This window comes from Drosophila miranda, chromosome XR (assembly GCF_003369915.1).
Source record: "Drosophila miranda strain MSH22 chromosome XR, D.miranda_PacBio2.1, whole genome shotgun sequence".
NCBI lineage: Eukaryota > Metazoa > Arthropoda > Insecta > Diptera > Drosophilidae > Drosophila > Drosophila miranda.
Window position 1 is genome coordinate 4,113,518 of NC_046674.1, and position 15,710 is coordinate 4,129,227.

General features: G+C 46.0%; 1 protein-coding gene across 1 annotated transcript; it reads right to left on the bottom strand.

Moving 5' to 3' along the window:
• Window positions 1-2,759: 2,759 nt before the first annotated feature.
• Window positions 2,760-13,910, bottom strand: LOC108153711 (glutamate receptor 1). The gene is made up of 13 exons (XM_017283839.2): window positions 13,201-13,910; window positions 11,858-12,010; window positions 11,237-11,364; window positions 8,569-8,698; window positions 5,924-6,177; window positions 5,580-5,759; window positions 5,248-5,484; window positions 4,815-5,175; window positions 4,483-4,745; window positions 3,962-4,420; window positions 3,659-3,903; window positions 3,197-3,602; window positions 2,760-3,123 (listed from the first exon to the last, which is right to left on the bottom strand). The coding sequence occupies exons 1-13, from the start codon at window positions 13,337-13,339 to the stop codon at window positions 3,088-3,090; spliced, it is 2,991 nt and encodes a 996-aa protein (XP_017139328.1). The 5' UTR covers window positions 13,340-13,910; the 3' UTR covers window positions 2,760-3,087.
• Between the last annotated feature and the right edge of the window lie 1,800 nt (window positions 13,911-15,710).

Genomic DNA, 15,710 nt, shown 5'->3' on the forward strand with positions numbered 1-15,710 from the left:
TGGCCAGCCCAGCATTAAAATCAATTAAAATTACCTATTACATGGTGGAAAATTTGGACAGCTGTCCCGCAAAAATGATTTCCCATTCGACGGTTGCATTTCCCATTTTTGTGGCTGTGATAAATACATTTCTATCGATTTTGTGTGACGCCAAAAACCAGGTGACAGAAAAGACCATTATAAAACACTTAGCTGAATCAATTAGCGAGCACTTTCTCTCCGTCCAACGCCAAAGAGAGCACTTGCTGGCATTTTATTTTCCCCCAAAAAAAGTGCAGTAAACATGCTTGCTCAGTCAGCATTTCTCTCATGGAGCTCATAAATTTTCCAGCGCTTCTCCCAATAATGAAATTATGAATTTGTTTGTGTTTTTCCAGCGTGTACTCGTGCTCGTACTCGTTCTCGTATTATGACAGCTATATAGTAACTTTCTTGGGTATCCCCCTATCCCCCGCCCCGCCCCTGACGAAACTTATCAAAAACTTTCACGTTCATCATTTGCAAATATTATGAGTTTTCATGCAAGACACACTCGCAAATAGGAGAATTCTTAGCATATGGGTAGGAGGACATTATATTTTTGATTGCGAGTGCGTGGCATATATGACTCCCAATCTTTCTTCTGCTCCTCCGCCGGCTGTGGAGGATCCCCCGCTGACAGTTGGCACCGAAAAATCCGTTGTGATTTTTGGCCATTACCAAAAGCAGCCACGCTTATCTCTGCAAGAATGCAAGGACTACACAGATACTCGTATGTGCAGATGTTTGTGTGTGTGTGTGTGTGTGTGTGTGTGTGTATGCGCGAGTGTGCCTGTGTGCGCGTATCTATGCAGATACTTTTATCGTGCGAGTAAGTCGGGGATCTGCTTCCTCTCCGGCAATTCCTCAGGAGGAACTTTCCACCGCACCCTGCCCCACCCCACCACCCCACCACACCACATATACGCACAAGGATTGACAAAATAAATAAATATGAAAATTTACGGCAAAAGTTTCGGTTTCGGTTTGGGTTTGGGTTTATTTTTTTCCCTCTTTCACTTAAAATGGGTCTTGGGTTTTGGCGGCGGATCCCTGCATGGGTTTTGCGGGTTGTGGCTTTTAACTTTTGCCTCTGAATTTATTGAAAAATCGATTGTGGTATTAAATCCGAGGACCATGGGCTATGGACTATGGACTATGGACTCCTGCCTACTGTCGCACAAATCCTTTGGCTTTTCAGCAAATCATCGGAGCTTGCAGCTTCAAAAGTGGCGCGTGACTCCGTCGAACGGGGATGCAGAATGCCGCCTCGTAAATTTATGCAAAGCGCTGCCAGTTACTTAAAGAAAACCCAAAGCTGCAGCAAGTTTTCTTTTCCCTTCGTTCTGTTCTGTTCTGTTCTGCTCTGGTCTCCTTTTTTTTGGCCGTGATGAAAGTTGTCTTGGGGCTTGGGGCTTGGGACCTGGCGAGTTATCAGGGGGACGAAAAAATGCTTTTGATGATGGGTTACAAAAAGATTTGCATAATCCAAGCCTGAGAAACAAGTCTGCAGCAAAACTAAGAGGTGAACGCCCCAATCCCCAGCAGTAATCCCGTTCCCTGCTTTAAATGTTCCCAGGTGAGCTTCAATTACACATTCGTTGTATTACAAATTAACAAAGCCCCAAAGCACTTTGCCAAAAACAAACCAACCAAAAATGTTAACAAACAATGTGCAAATTAGGCCGCAATCTCGCACACCAATACATTCACACACACAGACAGACAGACAGAGAGAGAGAGAGAGAGAGAGAGAGAGAACTCCCCACAAAGGAGCGGAGCGGCAAAGCCGCTGACAAAGAAAAGCTACAAAAAACACACCGCCTGCTAAACGCCACAACCACAATCGCGATAAAAATCGCAAAAACCGAGCTGAGCGCAATGAAATCAAATCAAATAAGGCTAATGCTCACAAAGCCGATTTGGCCGCAAATTTAGTAAAATTAAAATAATGTGCAAGACAGTTGCTCGAAATCAAATTCCATTTTCCATTTCCATTTCCATTGCCATTTCATTCGATTGGCAATATCTAATTAAATCAGGAAAACCGCAAACAGAAACGCAAACACACAAATAGCCGTGCACTCGTTCGTGAGGAGTGGCGTGGTGGGGAAATAATAACAATTAAAATAATTATATTAGCATTAGCTTACATTAATTTGAGTTCAATTTAAAACTGAAACGAATGAAACTATGTACATATGTATATGGCCAGCCGCTCGAAGGCCTAAGCTGCGATGCGCTGCGCTGCGCTGCGATGTGGCTGCTGTCGACTTTCCCTGCCTTTCCCCCGCAGATGTGTTTGCTTTAACTTCGATGCTCGTACATAATTTAGCGGGTACATCGGTGGGACACGACCGCAGCCAGAACGCACCCCATCTAGGTAAGGGGTAAGGGGTAAGAGGTAAAAGGCGAGAGGTAAGAGGTAAGAGGTAAGAGGCGCAAGCGGAAAGCAAAGTTTCTGCACTGAAAAGCCTCTTAGGTTTGAGCCACGTTTGCCCTTGCCCGGGTTTTGTTAAAACTTTAAGTCAACTAAGCGGCTTACCTCCACATCGACAGACAGATGCACAGGCCACCGCTGCTAGAGATACATAAACGCACACTCTGGCAGCACACTCTGGTAGATAGGCACACCCATCATACACCCCCACCCCTATGTATAGACATCACTCATGCGACACGTGTAACCCGTTGGAATGGAAATGAAAACTCAATTTCTGATTTTGCTTAAAACATACGGCTTTATTATTAGAGTATTTTTGGAATAAGTAATTTTCACTTAACCTATGTACAGGGTTAGTATTTGTATTATTATTAGTATTAGTATTAGTTATAGTTAATTTATGCACGCACGCCCTTGTATACATTTATCAAAAATACAATAATAGTAATTATATTATAATTATTCTGTACAGTTTTCGAACGCCGCCTGCCATCATTCCCATGGTATTCGCTCTATGTAGACCCGAGAGTTGATTGCCAGCGTCGTTTAGTTATGCGTTATCGGATAATGCGTTAATTATTTACAAGAATTGCGCCATGCTAGCATGCTGGTGGCCGGGACATCGCTTACATGCTGTACTGATAGCGCACATTAGATGCCAGCTGCGGGGGAGAGAGTTTTTTTGGAGGAGATATTCAGTGGAATTATTCTCGGTAAGTTAGCCTTTGGCCTCACCTCAACGCCCACCAATCGCTCGTCGTACTCGCTGCTGGCCTGCATCGCCAGCTTTGCCTGCGAGTGCATAATCGCATCGGAGAGAGAGTCCCGTTGATATGTAGAGGAGCCCATCATGCCGGGTACGGTTACCCCGCCGGCGGTGCCGTTGGACGGGGCCTTCAGGCGCGAGGTCTTGCTGCGGCAGAAGAACTCCACGATGGCCACCACCACGGCCAGGAGCAGGCCGCCGATTAGTATGTAGTAGATCCCTGCCACATTGCTCAGCGATAGCTCGTTGGGGGTGGAGGTCTCCTGGCTGTCCAGATTGGGGTTGCACTCGGTCTTGTCGTACCACCACTTGTTGCGTATCCTCAGTAATTCTCCGTTCTCCTTCAGCGTGAGCACGGCTTCATTCAGGCGTTTTCTGGTGGGGAAAAGGAATATTCTTTCGATTCACCCCTGAAATTACCTCAAACTAACCTTATGGGCGATCCTATGGGTGTGGCCACGCCAAATCCCTTGGCATCGATGTTGCGGCCCACTTTCATGGTATCGCAAGGGGACCTGGCATTCACGTACTCATTCTTTGGGGACTCCACCAGCAGGGCGTACTTCCCCTTGGAGGTGCGCACCCTGCGGATGCCCTCGTCGTAGGCATGGACCGATAAATGGGGATTGGAGTTCATGTAGTCCCACATCTTCTTGTGCAATTCGATTTGCGATCGCTGAAAAACATCTCCATTCTAAGAGGGAAAAAATGGGGAAACGCTAGGAAGAGCTCACCTGAAAGAAGTCCCAAGTGGCGCCATGTAGGAGCGTTCCATACTGCACATCCGTTTGCATGGCCAGATCCTCGGGGGACTTGATGGGGGACACCATGCGTTCCACTGTCAGGAAGGCAGCCAGGTTTGCGGTGTACGAGGAGATCAGAATGATGGTGAAGAACCACCAGACGGCGGCGGCAATCCGTCCGGCAATGGATGGAGGCGTCAGATCGCATCCCTGCTGCATGAAAGCGGCCAGCGAATACCAGAACGAGTTGAGCAGACTGAAGTCGTTGGCCGGAACAGGAGACTGATGCTGCGGCGGCTCACTGTGAGTGGCCCCACCAATGATCCCGGGTGGTTGCTGGACAGCGCCCTCTGGCTGGGGTCGCCTCACAATGCGCCACTCGTACGGCGGGAAACGTGTGACGAAATAGAGCACAATACTGACACCCAAATAGCTAAAGATCACACTCATCTGAAAGGTACCTCCATCGTATGGGACACTCTTTTAGAAACCTTTCCATCCCCAGTACTTACCCAGATCTCCTGCGACAGGGGATTGAGGAAACTGAATACTCCTGGAGTCTGCTTGACGGGCTTTTTGATCATTATGGATATGCCCAGGGTCATGAAGGGCTTGCTAAAGTCAATCACTCGCTCGCGCTCCGCTGTGATGGTCATGGCCGCTATGGCAATATCTGCCTCCTTGCGCACCAGCTCCCCCACCATGCCATCCCAGCCGCCAGGAGCATACTGATTCTCGGAGCCGTAGTTTCCATCCTGCACCAAACGGAGTTCGTCTGAGGAATAGAGAGGCAAGATTGATCCAAGGAAAGGAAAAGAAAGGGAAGCTCAGGAATATAGCTCACATCGTATTCCCAATTGATTTGCCAGCATATCGGCCAGGTCCTTGCAATAGCCCTCGAACCGATCATTGCCTACCAGCTCCTCGCCATAGTGCGGCTGCTTGTGCATCAGATAGGGTTCCTCCAGAACACTAGTCACGATGTATGTATGGTTCTTGGAATAATCCCCTGAGTTGGCCGAGGCAGAGCGCGATGAAGTCGCATAGCTGCGGCTGTGGAGGGGCAGGAGACCCACATCGTCGCGCCACTCGGCCACCTGCTGCAAACTGCTGTTCACGGACATCTCCACCACATGCAGCGTGTAGTTGATGCGGCGCCCGTCCTCATCGAAGCGAATCTCCCCGGACAAGCCATCGATTTCCACCTGGTTCCGGGGCGGAATCAATGGTATGTTTCAAGCACTGCTCGCAGAACCTGTCCGTCACTCGTCACTCACCTTCCGTAGGACTCGAGAGATTTTTTCGCCCTGCTCCCAAGGCGTCACCCAGCCCTTGCTCGTATTACAGTCCAGCAAGGCACTCGACTCGTTCGTCCCCGAGGAGGAGCTCGAGCCACCGCCATGGCTGCGACGCTGCAGATGATTGGAACGGAACTGATCCGGCTTCTTGCGCAAAATGCGATTGAAGGCCTCGACGAGCACAAAAACCGCATCATACATCAATGCCGCCTGAGCCTGTGGGCCAAATCAGAGGAAGATGGAAAGATGGAATGAAGGAGGAGGTCAGCACAGGGGGGAGAGCACAAATCAATGCCCCGTTGGAAATTTACCGAAATGGCTGGTAAGCTGTTGCCTCCCGCTGCGCCCAGGCCAGAGCCTGACGGCTCCAAGCGTTTCCGGCTATCATGGAAATCCCGCACCGCCCGCCGATTAGTGTCGACAATGCGAAAGCCTGTGATGTTGATGGCACCGAACTCTGCCACATCGCTGGGCCAATGATTGTCCATGACCTACGCCCCCAAAAAAAAACAGAAAGGGAGACAAGATGGGAAAAAGAATAAAAATGTAACACAACGCAATGAAGGATCCCCGAACGGAAGCTAGCAATAATTGCTTATTAAAGTCCCGCACCCCTCGCCAAAGCCCAGGGGGGTCTGCTCTCCATTCCACTCACCAGACCACTGAGCAGGTAATGATAGGTGCGCCTGCCCAGCTTTATGTCCCGCACATGCTGCACGATGATCTCTTTGGCCATTTCCGCCGGGCAATCGAGCACGATGCGCTTTTTGCTGAAGCGACCCAAATCCTCCAGCGTGTGCAAAAACTCAATGGCCATTGTTACGTTGGCGATGCGTTTCACCATTTGCACACGGAATGTTTCATTTCCGGGCTTCAGTTCTTGATAGATTTGCTGCAGCCGTAGTAAGCCTGTCGGTTTCCAAAGCGATTGTTGGTCAGGTCAGTCGAATGGTTGAATGGTTAAACGATTTACCCAGAGTTGGGATTGTTTGTGGATGTGGTAATTCGGAGGGAAGATGGTAGATGGTTGGTGGGGGATTAAAGTATCTTGAGGCACGAAAAACAATCTGATAATGCCACAAACTGAAAGACAGCTTAGGGTTTTATGGTAATAGCTGCCATCCATAAACAATTTCCAGCATCCGAGTGTATATACGAATAGATCTATCACTTTTATAGAGTAAATCAAGCCTGCTCCTTCTGTTCGCTCCTCCCATCATGGGATCTGTCATTTAATCATATTCCTCATTCCTCATTCCCCGAAACTTCATTCAATCTTTCAATCTCGCCTCCCTACGAAATCCCTCACAAGCCGCAGAGGAGCAGCCGGGCGAGTGGGGGGTAGACAAAATACATTTTCACACGCCATTTGTTGCACGTCCAATATGCCCCGCCATGTGGTTGTTGTTGCTGTCATTGATTTGCTGCCTGCATTGATTCCATGCCCCAAATAATAACAAAAAAAAAAAAGGAGAGAGAGAGAGAGGAAAGCACACACAACAGACGGAAAGTGGGAGAACAGTAAACAGTCGCGTGAAAAAGCGGAAACGGAAGTGCACAGACAATTGAAGTACTTTTTTGTGGTGTGCTGGTAACATTTCAATAAATAGCAACCCAAAAAATTCCACTGTGCGTTGCCACTGCCGCCGCCGCCGCCGCTGCCGCAACCGTTGCTGTTTTATTGAATGTTTCCTATGTTGTCGATGGATTCGGTGGATTGCTTTTTCCCTGCCACTTTTGTATTCATGGATGCGCCAAAAAATATGCTACCAATTTGTCGCCGTGTGCAGCAGCCCCATTCGGAGTGATAACAAGCAGAAAAAGACGGCCAAAAAAGCACGACGAAGGGTATGGCAGAGCAGAGAAGAGCAGAACACAAAGCAATAACAACAAACTGCTGACAGCGGCATTAAAATATAAAGTCCCGCTGTGGTGCCTTTCGTTAACAATGTAAACGCCAGAATCGGAGTCGATGTCGGCCAAAAAATTCCTCACAACAACAGCAGCGGCAGCAGCAACAAGAGGCAGAAGGGCAGATGGGGTACAACGAGAGTAGCAACAACAGCAACAGCAGAAGCAGCAGCAGCAGCCAGAGCAAATGGGGCACAAGCTGGTGAGACTGCCTGCCACACTCCTGCCACTCGTGCTACTGCTGCTACTGCGGCATTTCCTTTTCCTGCAACGAATGCCAGCGGCAACAATGTCGGCCTACTTTTCGGCGCCGTGGCAAATATTAAAAAATGGCCCAAAAAGGGAAAATAATAATAATGTTAAGGCAGAAGCAGAAGCAGGACCAGAAGCAGCAGCAGCAGCATCAGGATCTGGAGGACCGAACAGAACTCAGAGCTGAAGGCAGCAGTTGCATAAAGTCATAAATTTTATTTCACACAGAGTCATTAACACATGACACACACACACACACACACACACACAGAGACAGACACACACACATGAGCAGTCATTACAACGGCGTGTGAACTCATTACAAAAGAGACAGCAAGCGAAAAAGAGAGAGAGTGTGCTGGCAAAAAAAATCACTGCGGCGTATACGTAATATTATATGAAATTTTTACTGAGCCAGAGCATTCCCTCCTCTCCCCCGTCCACTATTGTGTGTGTGGCTGTGTGCGAGGGGGTGTGGGTGTGTCTTTTCCGCCATCTGATGTCTTCATCTTTGGCCGTAATTGTTGCCGTCGTCGTATTGTCCCACGTAGACGGCAGGAAATTGCTTTGAAATAAATTTCAATACAACAAAAAGCAGCCTAAGATACGCACACACACACACACACACATGGCGAGTCTATATACACACAGACTACAGACTAAGAGGTAAACTTAACCATATGTGTGTCCCAGTGTATGTGCTCATGTGTGTCCTTCTCTTTTCAGCTTAAGCCCCGCTGAGGAGCCACTCGAAAGAGCACACTTGAAGGCACTTGAGAGCAGGCTGTCTGGCAAGCTCTTCGTCTGTTTTTCTGGTTTTTTTCCCGTTTTTCTTTTAGATGCGAGGCACGGCGCTCTTTGTGCCGCTTATTTAATTACATATTAGCAAAAATGAAAAGGCTAGAGATACAAAAGTGGAACAGAAAGAGCAGAGATATGCTCTATAGGACTAGGAATAGAGCATAGAGAATAGAGTTAATCCCCAGCAGCAATATTGCCATAACCCTTCTGCCTGTTTGACGCTTTATTTGTTTAAAGGGAAATGAAAGTCAAATGAAATGAAATGAATACAAAGGAAATACACGCAGGGATAATGTGTGTGTTCCCTTTTTATGAATATGAGGGGGAAATACTCACCGTCGTGCGAGTCGTAGAGATAAATAATGCTCTGCCAGCCGTAGTACTGGATGGTATCGATAATCGCCTGATGGTAATCCGGACGCATGCTGATAGCGAAATCCAGCAGACCCGACGAGGGTGTAAGCACCTAAAAGTATGCAAAACCAGAGAGAAAGGCCATGAACTGGATGTAACAATGTAATGTGTACGCTACATGAAGCAATAATAAAATGAAACGCGTTTCCGCTTTGCGCCCTCCCAGCGTCATGTAAGTCTATCCATTGGCGGAGGCGGAGGCGGAGGCAAAGGCGGAGGCAGCAGGAGGAACGATGGAGGAAGAGGTGGCTTCGCCAACAAGCAGATACATCCAAAGAGATATACACACAGATACTCGCTTCCGTTTAGCTCCACTCACACTCACACACACATACTCGTACACTACAGAGTATAGCCTGCCCCGAGGAGCACGCAAATGCGCAGTCTATACGAATATGTGTGCTTGTGCTGATGCTGATGCTGGTGCCTTCGGTTGCTGGCTGCCTTTGCCCCCGCCGCCATATCTTGATTTATAGTGATTGAAATAAAAGAGGCCAAGAGCGTGTCATAAATTTTTTTGTGCTCCCGCTGTATGGGAAAGCGAGTGTAGGAGTCTTCGTCGCTCGTTTGGCATTGTCTTCCGCCTTGTGGAGCGGATTGGAGCATAGTGTGGAGTGTGGAATGCGGATGGGAGTGGAGTGGAGTGGAGTGTAGCGTTTGGTTTGGCTTTTTGTTTCGCAAGTGACAACAACACCAGCAACAGCTACTCGTACATCCACATCCACATCCACATCCACATCTACAGACTATGGCACCGCCAACAGCCACAGTAGCATCACCAACAACAACAAGCACTCTCTGTCGCTGTGTCTCCATAGCTGTTGTTGGTAGTAAATTTTCTTCAAATTACAATTATTATGATTTGTGCTTGAGCTTTGATTTAGTGCACTGTCTGAGGACAACAGCAGAGAGCATGGAGAGCACGGAGGGCACTGGGGGGAAGCTGTCTGAACTGTGAACTGCGAACCCGGAACGATACCCAATGCTCCACTTTAGGCAATGACTTCATTTTTATAAAAGTTGAAAAAATTCTTGAACCACCCAGTGATTGCGGGGAAAAGGAGGAGCAGCAGGAGTAGGTTGTGGAGGTTGCAACCCCAGCCAATTAGGATTGGTAATTGGAAATACCGAAATGGAAAACTAAATTTCATGTGGAAACCCGGCCAACAGTCGAGGAAAGCTAAAGGTGGCTTGGGTATAATGACTAATACGAGTACTAATAAGTAAATTAGTGCTGATTTAGTGTGACCTGGTTTCCTAAAACAAACGAGTATGTACATGTTTGCTTGCCCCCGATGGTCTTACTAGTATATTGGCACATCTATTTCTTTCGGACCGTGTGTTCTGCTCTCAATATTTGCACTTCTATTAATGTGACCGAAGTCTATCGATTGTGCTTTTTATTGTCTACTTATGTTTCTCAATTTGTTCTGCTGTGCTCTTTACGGTTTCTTGACCGCATCCAGAATTCTGTAGAAGCAAATGAGCCTCATAAGGCTTAATAGAAAATATATTAATAGTGATAAACTATTTCAACCGAAAGAAATAATACGTTCTTATGTTTCAAATGAATTTTAATCATTTTTGGCAAACAAAACTCCTGTTTGGCTCAAGTTTTAGTCCTAAATTTGGAAAATCTGCATATCTCAAAAATTTGCATACTATAAAAAGGCCACATTTTTAAAAAGCAGTGTCAAAATCTTCAGTAGTTTAGCGTCAGGCCTGCAGAGATAGGTATATTTTCTATATGAACTTTCTTTGGTGGGTAATTTTATGGTAATTGACACACATACAGCCAGGGAAAAAAGCCCTGAAATTGTTATATTTTCACTAAGATTTAAATATTTATGCCATTAATTTGGACCCGAGATTTGAAATGTGTTTTTACATACATTTTGGAATTAATATTAAATTAAATACATTTTCTACAAATGTAAAACAATTAATATATTTATTCTAAAGTGCTCTTTATTAAGGTTAAATATGTGCCGTATTAGAAACACTTTTTAACTCATTTACTATGTATTCAAATCAATGTAAGTTCTATTTCATTTTACTACGCGCTGTATTTGTGTTTAACAACCACTTAATTTTATTTAAATATGGGTGTGCTCGGTTTGACATTGCCATTTTTATGTCAGTGTAGTTTCCTCATCATTTTGTCAACAGAAACAGTCGAAACACACTTTAATATTTAGTTATAGATTCTTAAACAACTAAATTCACCTGAAGTTAATTATTGAAGTTCTCTCATACTTTGATGTGGAAAATAAACTACTTTAGACACACACTCAGACATAATTCAATTGTGTAAGCGCCACCCACTCTCTGGCTTCGAACCTAAAACTTTGCCTTTGTTTCATCAACCTTCATTAACGCATAACTGAGTTTATCAAACCCCCATTCCCATCCCCATCCCCATCCCCATCTCCATCCCAGTGCGCACTTCCACCCCTTCACTCGCATCGAAACCGCAAAATGTAAATAATTGCGCAGAGCGACACAGAAATCAATTACATATGACAGTTTTTTCTTTTCTGTTCTGTTCTGTTCTGTTCTGTTCTTTCATAGGGTGCGCTTCAGGACTTACCTTCTCGGGGAACCATGGCGTCACAAATGGCATTTGGAACGTATTCGAGTAGGAGTGCAATGTGTCAAAGGAGTCCGGCGATACGGCGCCCAGCATTGAGTAGACTCCGCGCGAGAATTGATTGCAAACTGGAGGTTACAGTAATAAATTCTTTTTGTGTTTCTTTCGTTTTGTTTCATTTTGGTAGGAGTATTGGAATGGCAACAGTTTCGGTTGCAGCATGAAAGAATGGTGGAATGGTGGAGTGTGGAATTGTGGAGTGTGGAGAGGAGTGTAGTGAGAAATTGATGGTAGTGCAGTGTGAGAGAATGGAAGGATGTGATGTGCTGGAATGATATGCTGGGTGGGAGAACAGATGGAGAGTAGGTCTGGGACAGTGTCTAGGTCGGGAGCAGGGACAGGAACAGGAACAGGGACAGGAACAGCAGCACAGAGCGCACAATTAAATTGCAGCTTGGAGTGTGCAGTGAACAGTGCTGTACAGTGCGGACGTGCGGAGTGGAAATGTGAAGTAAAACCAATTTTCAATAAAAAATGCACATAATTAATGGGTTCTATGTATTGTGTAATGGATTTTCGTTTTTGTTTTTTATCTGCAGATGGTGCGGATGAAACACATACTCAGTCGGGATAATTTGAATGCATCCGCCGTATTGATGACATCTACGTACGCCTGCAGCTCGAAGCGCCGGGAGCTAACGTTCAGATTGTGATTGAGCATTGCATATTTAAAGGCTGATTGCACATCATCTGTACCCTGCTCAAAGATGGCACCTGTGGGGAGAGAGGCAGAGAGATATGGAATGAGAATGAGAAGCTTGGGGGAAAATATTTTTTGCTTCGTTAAATATTTAGGCAGCTTTTGACACGGTCCTGTTAATATTAAACGAGAGCGCACAGGGCAAATATTTACACAAATGATAGCATAATGTTGCACCCACACCCACACACAGGCGCCAAGCACCACACACATATGCAGATGGAGGACACACAGATACAGATACAGAGCCAGTGCCAGAGCCACAGCCAGAGCCAGAGACAAGTAGCAGCAACAAAAAGCGCAAACGAAGTGTTGATGCAGCAATTTTGTGCTGCGCTTTTGCAGGGTGCCCCCCGCGCTCTCGTGCTCTCGTGCTAACGTGCCTGTGCAGGTGTGAAGCCTAGTAGCGAGGAGCAGGAGCAAGAGCAGGACCAGGAGCAGGAGCAGGAGCAGGAGGAAGAGAAGCAGCCAGGAAGCAGGATTTGAGTGCAAGCCAGTCAGCATGACTGTCACATTAGCAGCCACCATACGTACAGGTACGAATACTTATACGATTATATACATATACATATATATACAGAACCAAAATGACTGCAGGTGCAATGACTGAAGCGCCATCGTGCAATAAAAATAAAGAAAAGACAGCAGAAAATAAAACAAGCCAGTAAAATTCTGGAAAAGAATTTCAACTTGAAATGAACGGTGTGCGGTGCTAGGACATTCATAGAAAAATCGCACAAAAATATAAGAAAAATTGGAGGTTCTGGGAAAGCTACAAATTAGTACTCGTATAACAGGGAGTACTCCCCATGGCAGAGTTCAGAGAAAACCACCAAAATTGTAATGCTTCCCCATGCCCATTGCGGAAGATGGTTGGGGATAATCTGCATGCATCAGTTGTGGACAATTTCCCCAACGAGTTACGAAAAGTATTTCAGGAACCCGAACCCATTCCGGGAATCACCAATGACAGACCCACACAAGCACACAAACAGGCACTCCAGCAACAACAACGACTAACGGCTATACATTGTAGCAAAATCCTAGCACCAAGTGCACCAATGGCAGTGACAATTTCTGTTCCAGCTTTAGCTGCCGCCTCGGGCCGTGCTTATGTTGTTCCACAGTGAGTGCCAGGCCATGGTCTGCTGGCTGCTGGCTGTTGGCTGTTGGCTGCCTCCTGTGCGACGCTTTTGAGACTCACCTAATGGTATTTTCTCGGTTAACGATGCCGTTTGTTGCTGCTGCTGCTGCTGCTGTTGGGCGGCACTGAATTCCAGCCAGCAAATGCTGCCGGCGCATATTAAATGTAAATATGCCAAGAATTTTAGCCTCGAATGCATTTTGCGTTTGTATTTTTGTTGTTGTTGTTGTAGCAATTTTCCAAGTTTTTTCCACTTCTACTTTCGTGTATTTTTTATGCCCATGCAATGGATAGAGTATATTTTTTATTTGTTACTCAAATTGGTTGCCCATTACGCTGGGGCTTCACGTTGTTATATTTTTTGAGGGTTTTCGCTTGAAAAGTTTCCACTGGCAGGAGAAAAAAATGTGCTGCCTACTTATAGGATCAGTATCAAAGTGGTCTCAAAAAAAAGGTTCACTTCAGCTTAAATCACTAACTGAATATTTGTTGATTTACTAATAGTTATTATGATATTTTCTGATAGTTTTTGTCAACGTTGAAACGCTAAACATTAAAAAATTGAAGTATTTCGAGTGTTGCCGGGACTCCCTAGTTGACACAAAAAATATTCTGACTTTAAAAGCGAACTGTAGTGTGGCGATTCGCTGGACTTTAACTTCGGGCCGCCTGCCCGCCTTTGGCGCTGCTTTGAGATGTGCCCCAATCGAAGGAATTTCTCGTCTCGCCTTTGCTCATCCGCTCACTTGAACCAAACGGCAACGCGTTGTAATCAGCACTAAAAAACACCTAAGCTGCCTAGTAATACGAGGCCTGGAGCCGAGGCAGCGAGCGCCCGGGCGACACGGCCACAATGTCGCTTTGTCGCTCGGGAGAGCGCCACAAGGGATGCTGTGCTCTTTGTACTAAAAACCCGAACAGCCCCGCTCGTGTGTGTCTGCAAAGCCCAGAAGGAGAGGCTGAACGAGCGTCGGCGAAGGAGAGAGAGAGCGTGGCGTGGATGCTGTAACTGACCTACTGCAGATGGCATGTTGGATGCCGCACAAGTAGCAAGTTGTCGTAGTCGTAATCGTAGCCGCAGTCGCTGTTGCAAGTTGTTGCTTTTGTTGCATCTCCTCCTGGCGGTGGTTAAACGTTTGTTTACGTTATGCTGGCGCTTTTTGGGCGGCTGCATAATTGATAACAGCACGAGGATGAAGCAGCAGATGATCCGGGGCATGCCACAGCGGCATCTGCTCGTCTTTCGAGTTGACTCTCGCATAATGAGAGGTTTAACATTTTGTGAGGTTTTTCCCCAACTTGTTCGCGATGCTCTGCTCTGTTATGTTTTTTTTTGTTTTGTTTTTGATAATTACGAATGATTTGGACGAACAATCCTTTTAACAAATCTCATTACGTTGTCAATTACGCGCCATTACCAACATCACGGCCCGGAGTCGCTCCATTCCGTTCAATCTGGGGCCCGCACCCGCGCCCATTCCGTGCTTTCCTCCGCCTCGCGCTCTCTCGCGAAATGAAATCTCATTAACAGGCTTTAATTTTCCAAACAAACTTAAGTGCGCCGAGTATGAAGGAACCCATCGGAGCAGCAGCAGCAGCAGCAGCAGCTCTAACTTTGCACTACTCGTTCTCTGCTGTCCGCACCCCTCTCCCCCTCCAGTCAGCATATTACGGGGGTCTCATGGCGAACGATTTCGTCATAATCTGTAATTAGTTTATAATGCGCACAGGAAATGCTAGCAGGAATGAAATTAAAAAAAAAAAAAAACTTTGAGAAAAGAAGAGAAACAGAAATGGTAGGAAACACGGACAATGGCCACAACTCCCGACTTAACCCTCAGTTAGAGTAGTAATCCGAAGAGCCAGAAGCCGATAAGAGGGACAGGGGGACAGGGGACAGGGGACAGGGGGGCAGAGCCAATAAACATAAAAGCTAATGGTGAAATTTTTTAATTAAGAAAATCAATGAATATTTCTTTCATCCGATCCGCCCTCACTCTCGGGCGAACTTTCCGCACTTTCTCCTGTGTTTTCTGCATTATGGTGTGCTGTGTATTTTGCTGTGCTGTTTAGCTGCTCTGCTCTCATTTCCTGCTCTTCAGGATGGCATAATTTTAACATTTATGACTTGCGATTTTCATGGCTCTCGAGCAGCGGAAAGGGAAAAGGTCTTGGGGATAGAAGCGTCTTTGGTTTGATTTCCTTTTTATGTTTAATAAGCTCGCAAACAAACTTGCTTTCATGCAATTATTTAATGCAAACGTTTATAAATTTTAATTGGGTTTTTTCTACACTCTTTTCTGCGTGGCTGTATGCTGTATGCTGTAAGCCGTAAGCCAGGGCTATTTAATTATAAATTACCATTTATCCGAGTGCCTAAGTCAACAAAGTTAAAGCGTTTAATTAAATCGCTCAAACAAAGCACTTTGTCAGGCAGTTCTTAAAGCCGCAACAAAATCAAAGCCGCAAGTACAAAGATAAATAAGTGGCATTGTCGGTTTCATTTCCGGCTGCAACATTTGCATTCAAATCGCTCTGCAGATGGCTGTGTGAGTATCAGTATCTGTGTC

Coding starts and splice junctions, on each gene's coding strand:
- LOC108153711 (XM_017283839.2), bottom strand. CDS start 13,339: ATGCATTCGAGGCTAAAATTCTTGGCATATTTACATTTAATATGCGCC. Junction 12,011..13,200: donor AACCGAGAAAATACCATTAG/GTGAGTCTCAAA, acceptor CTCTCCCCACAG/GTGCCATCTTTGAGCAGGGT. Junction 3,124..3,196: donor AGCGATTGGTGGGCGTTGAG/GTGAGGCCAAAG, acceptor TCTCCCCCGCAG/CTGGCATCTAATGTGCGCTA.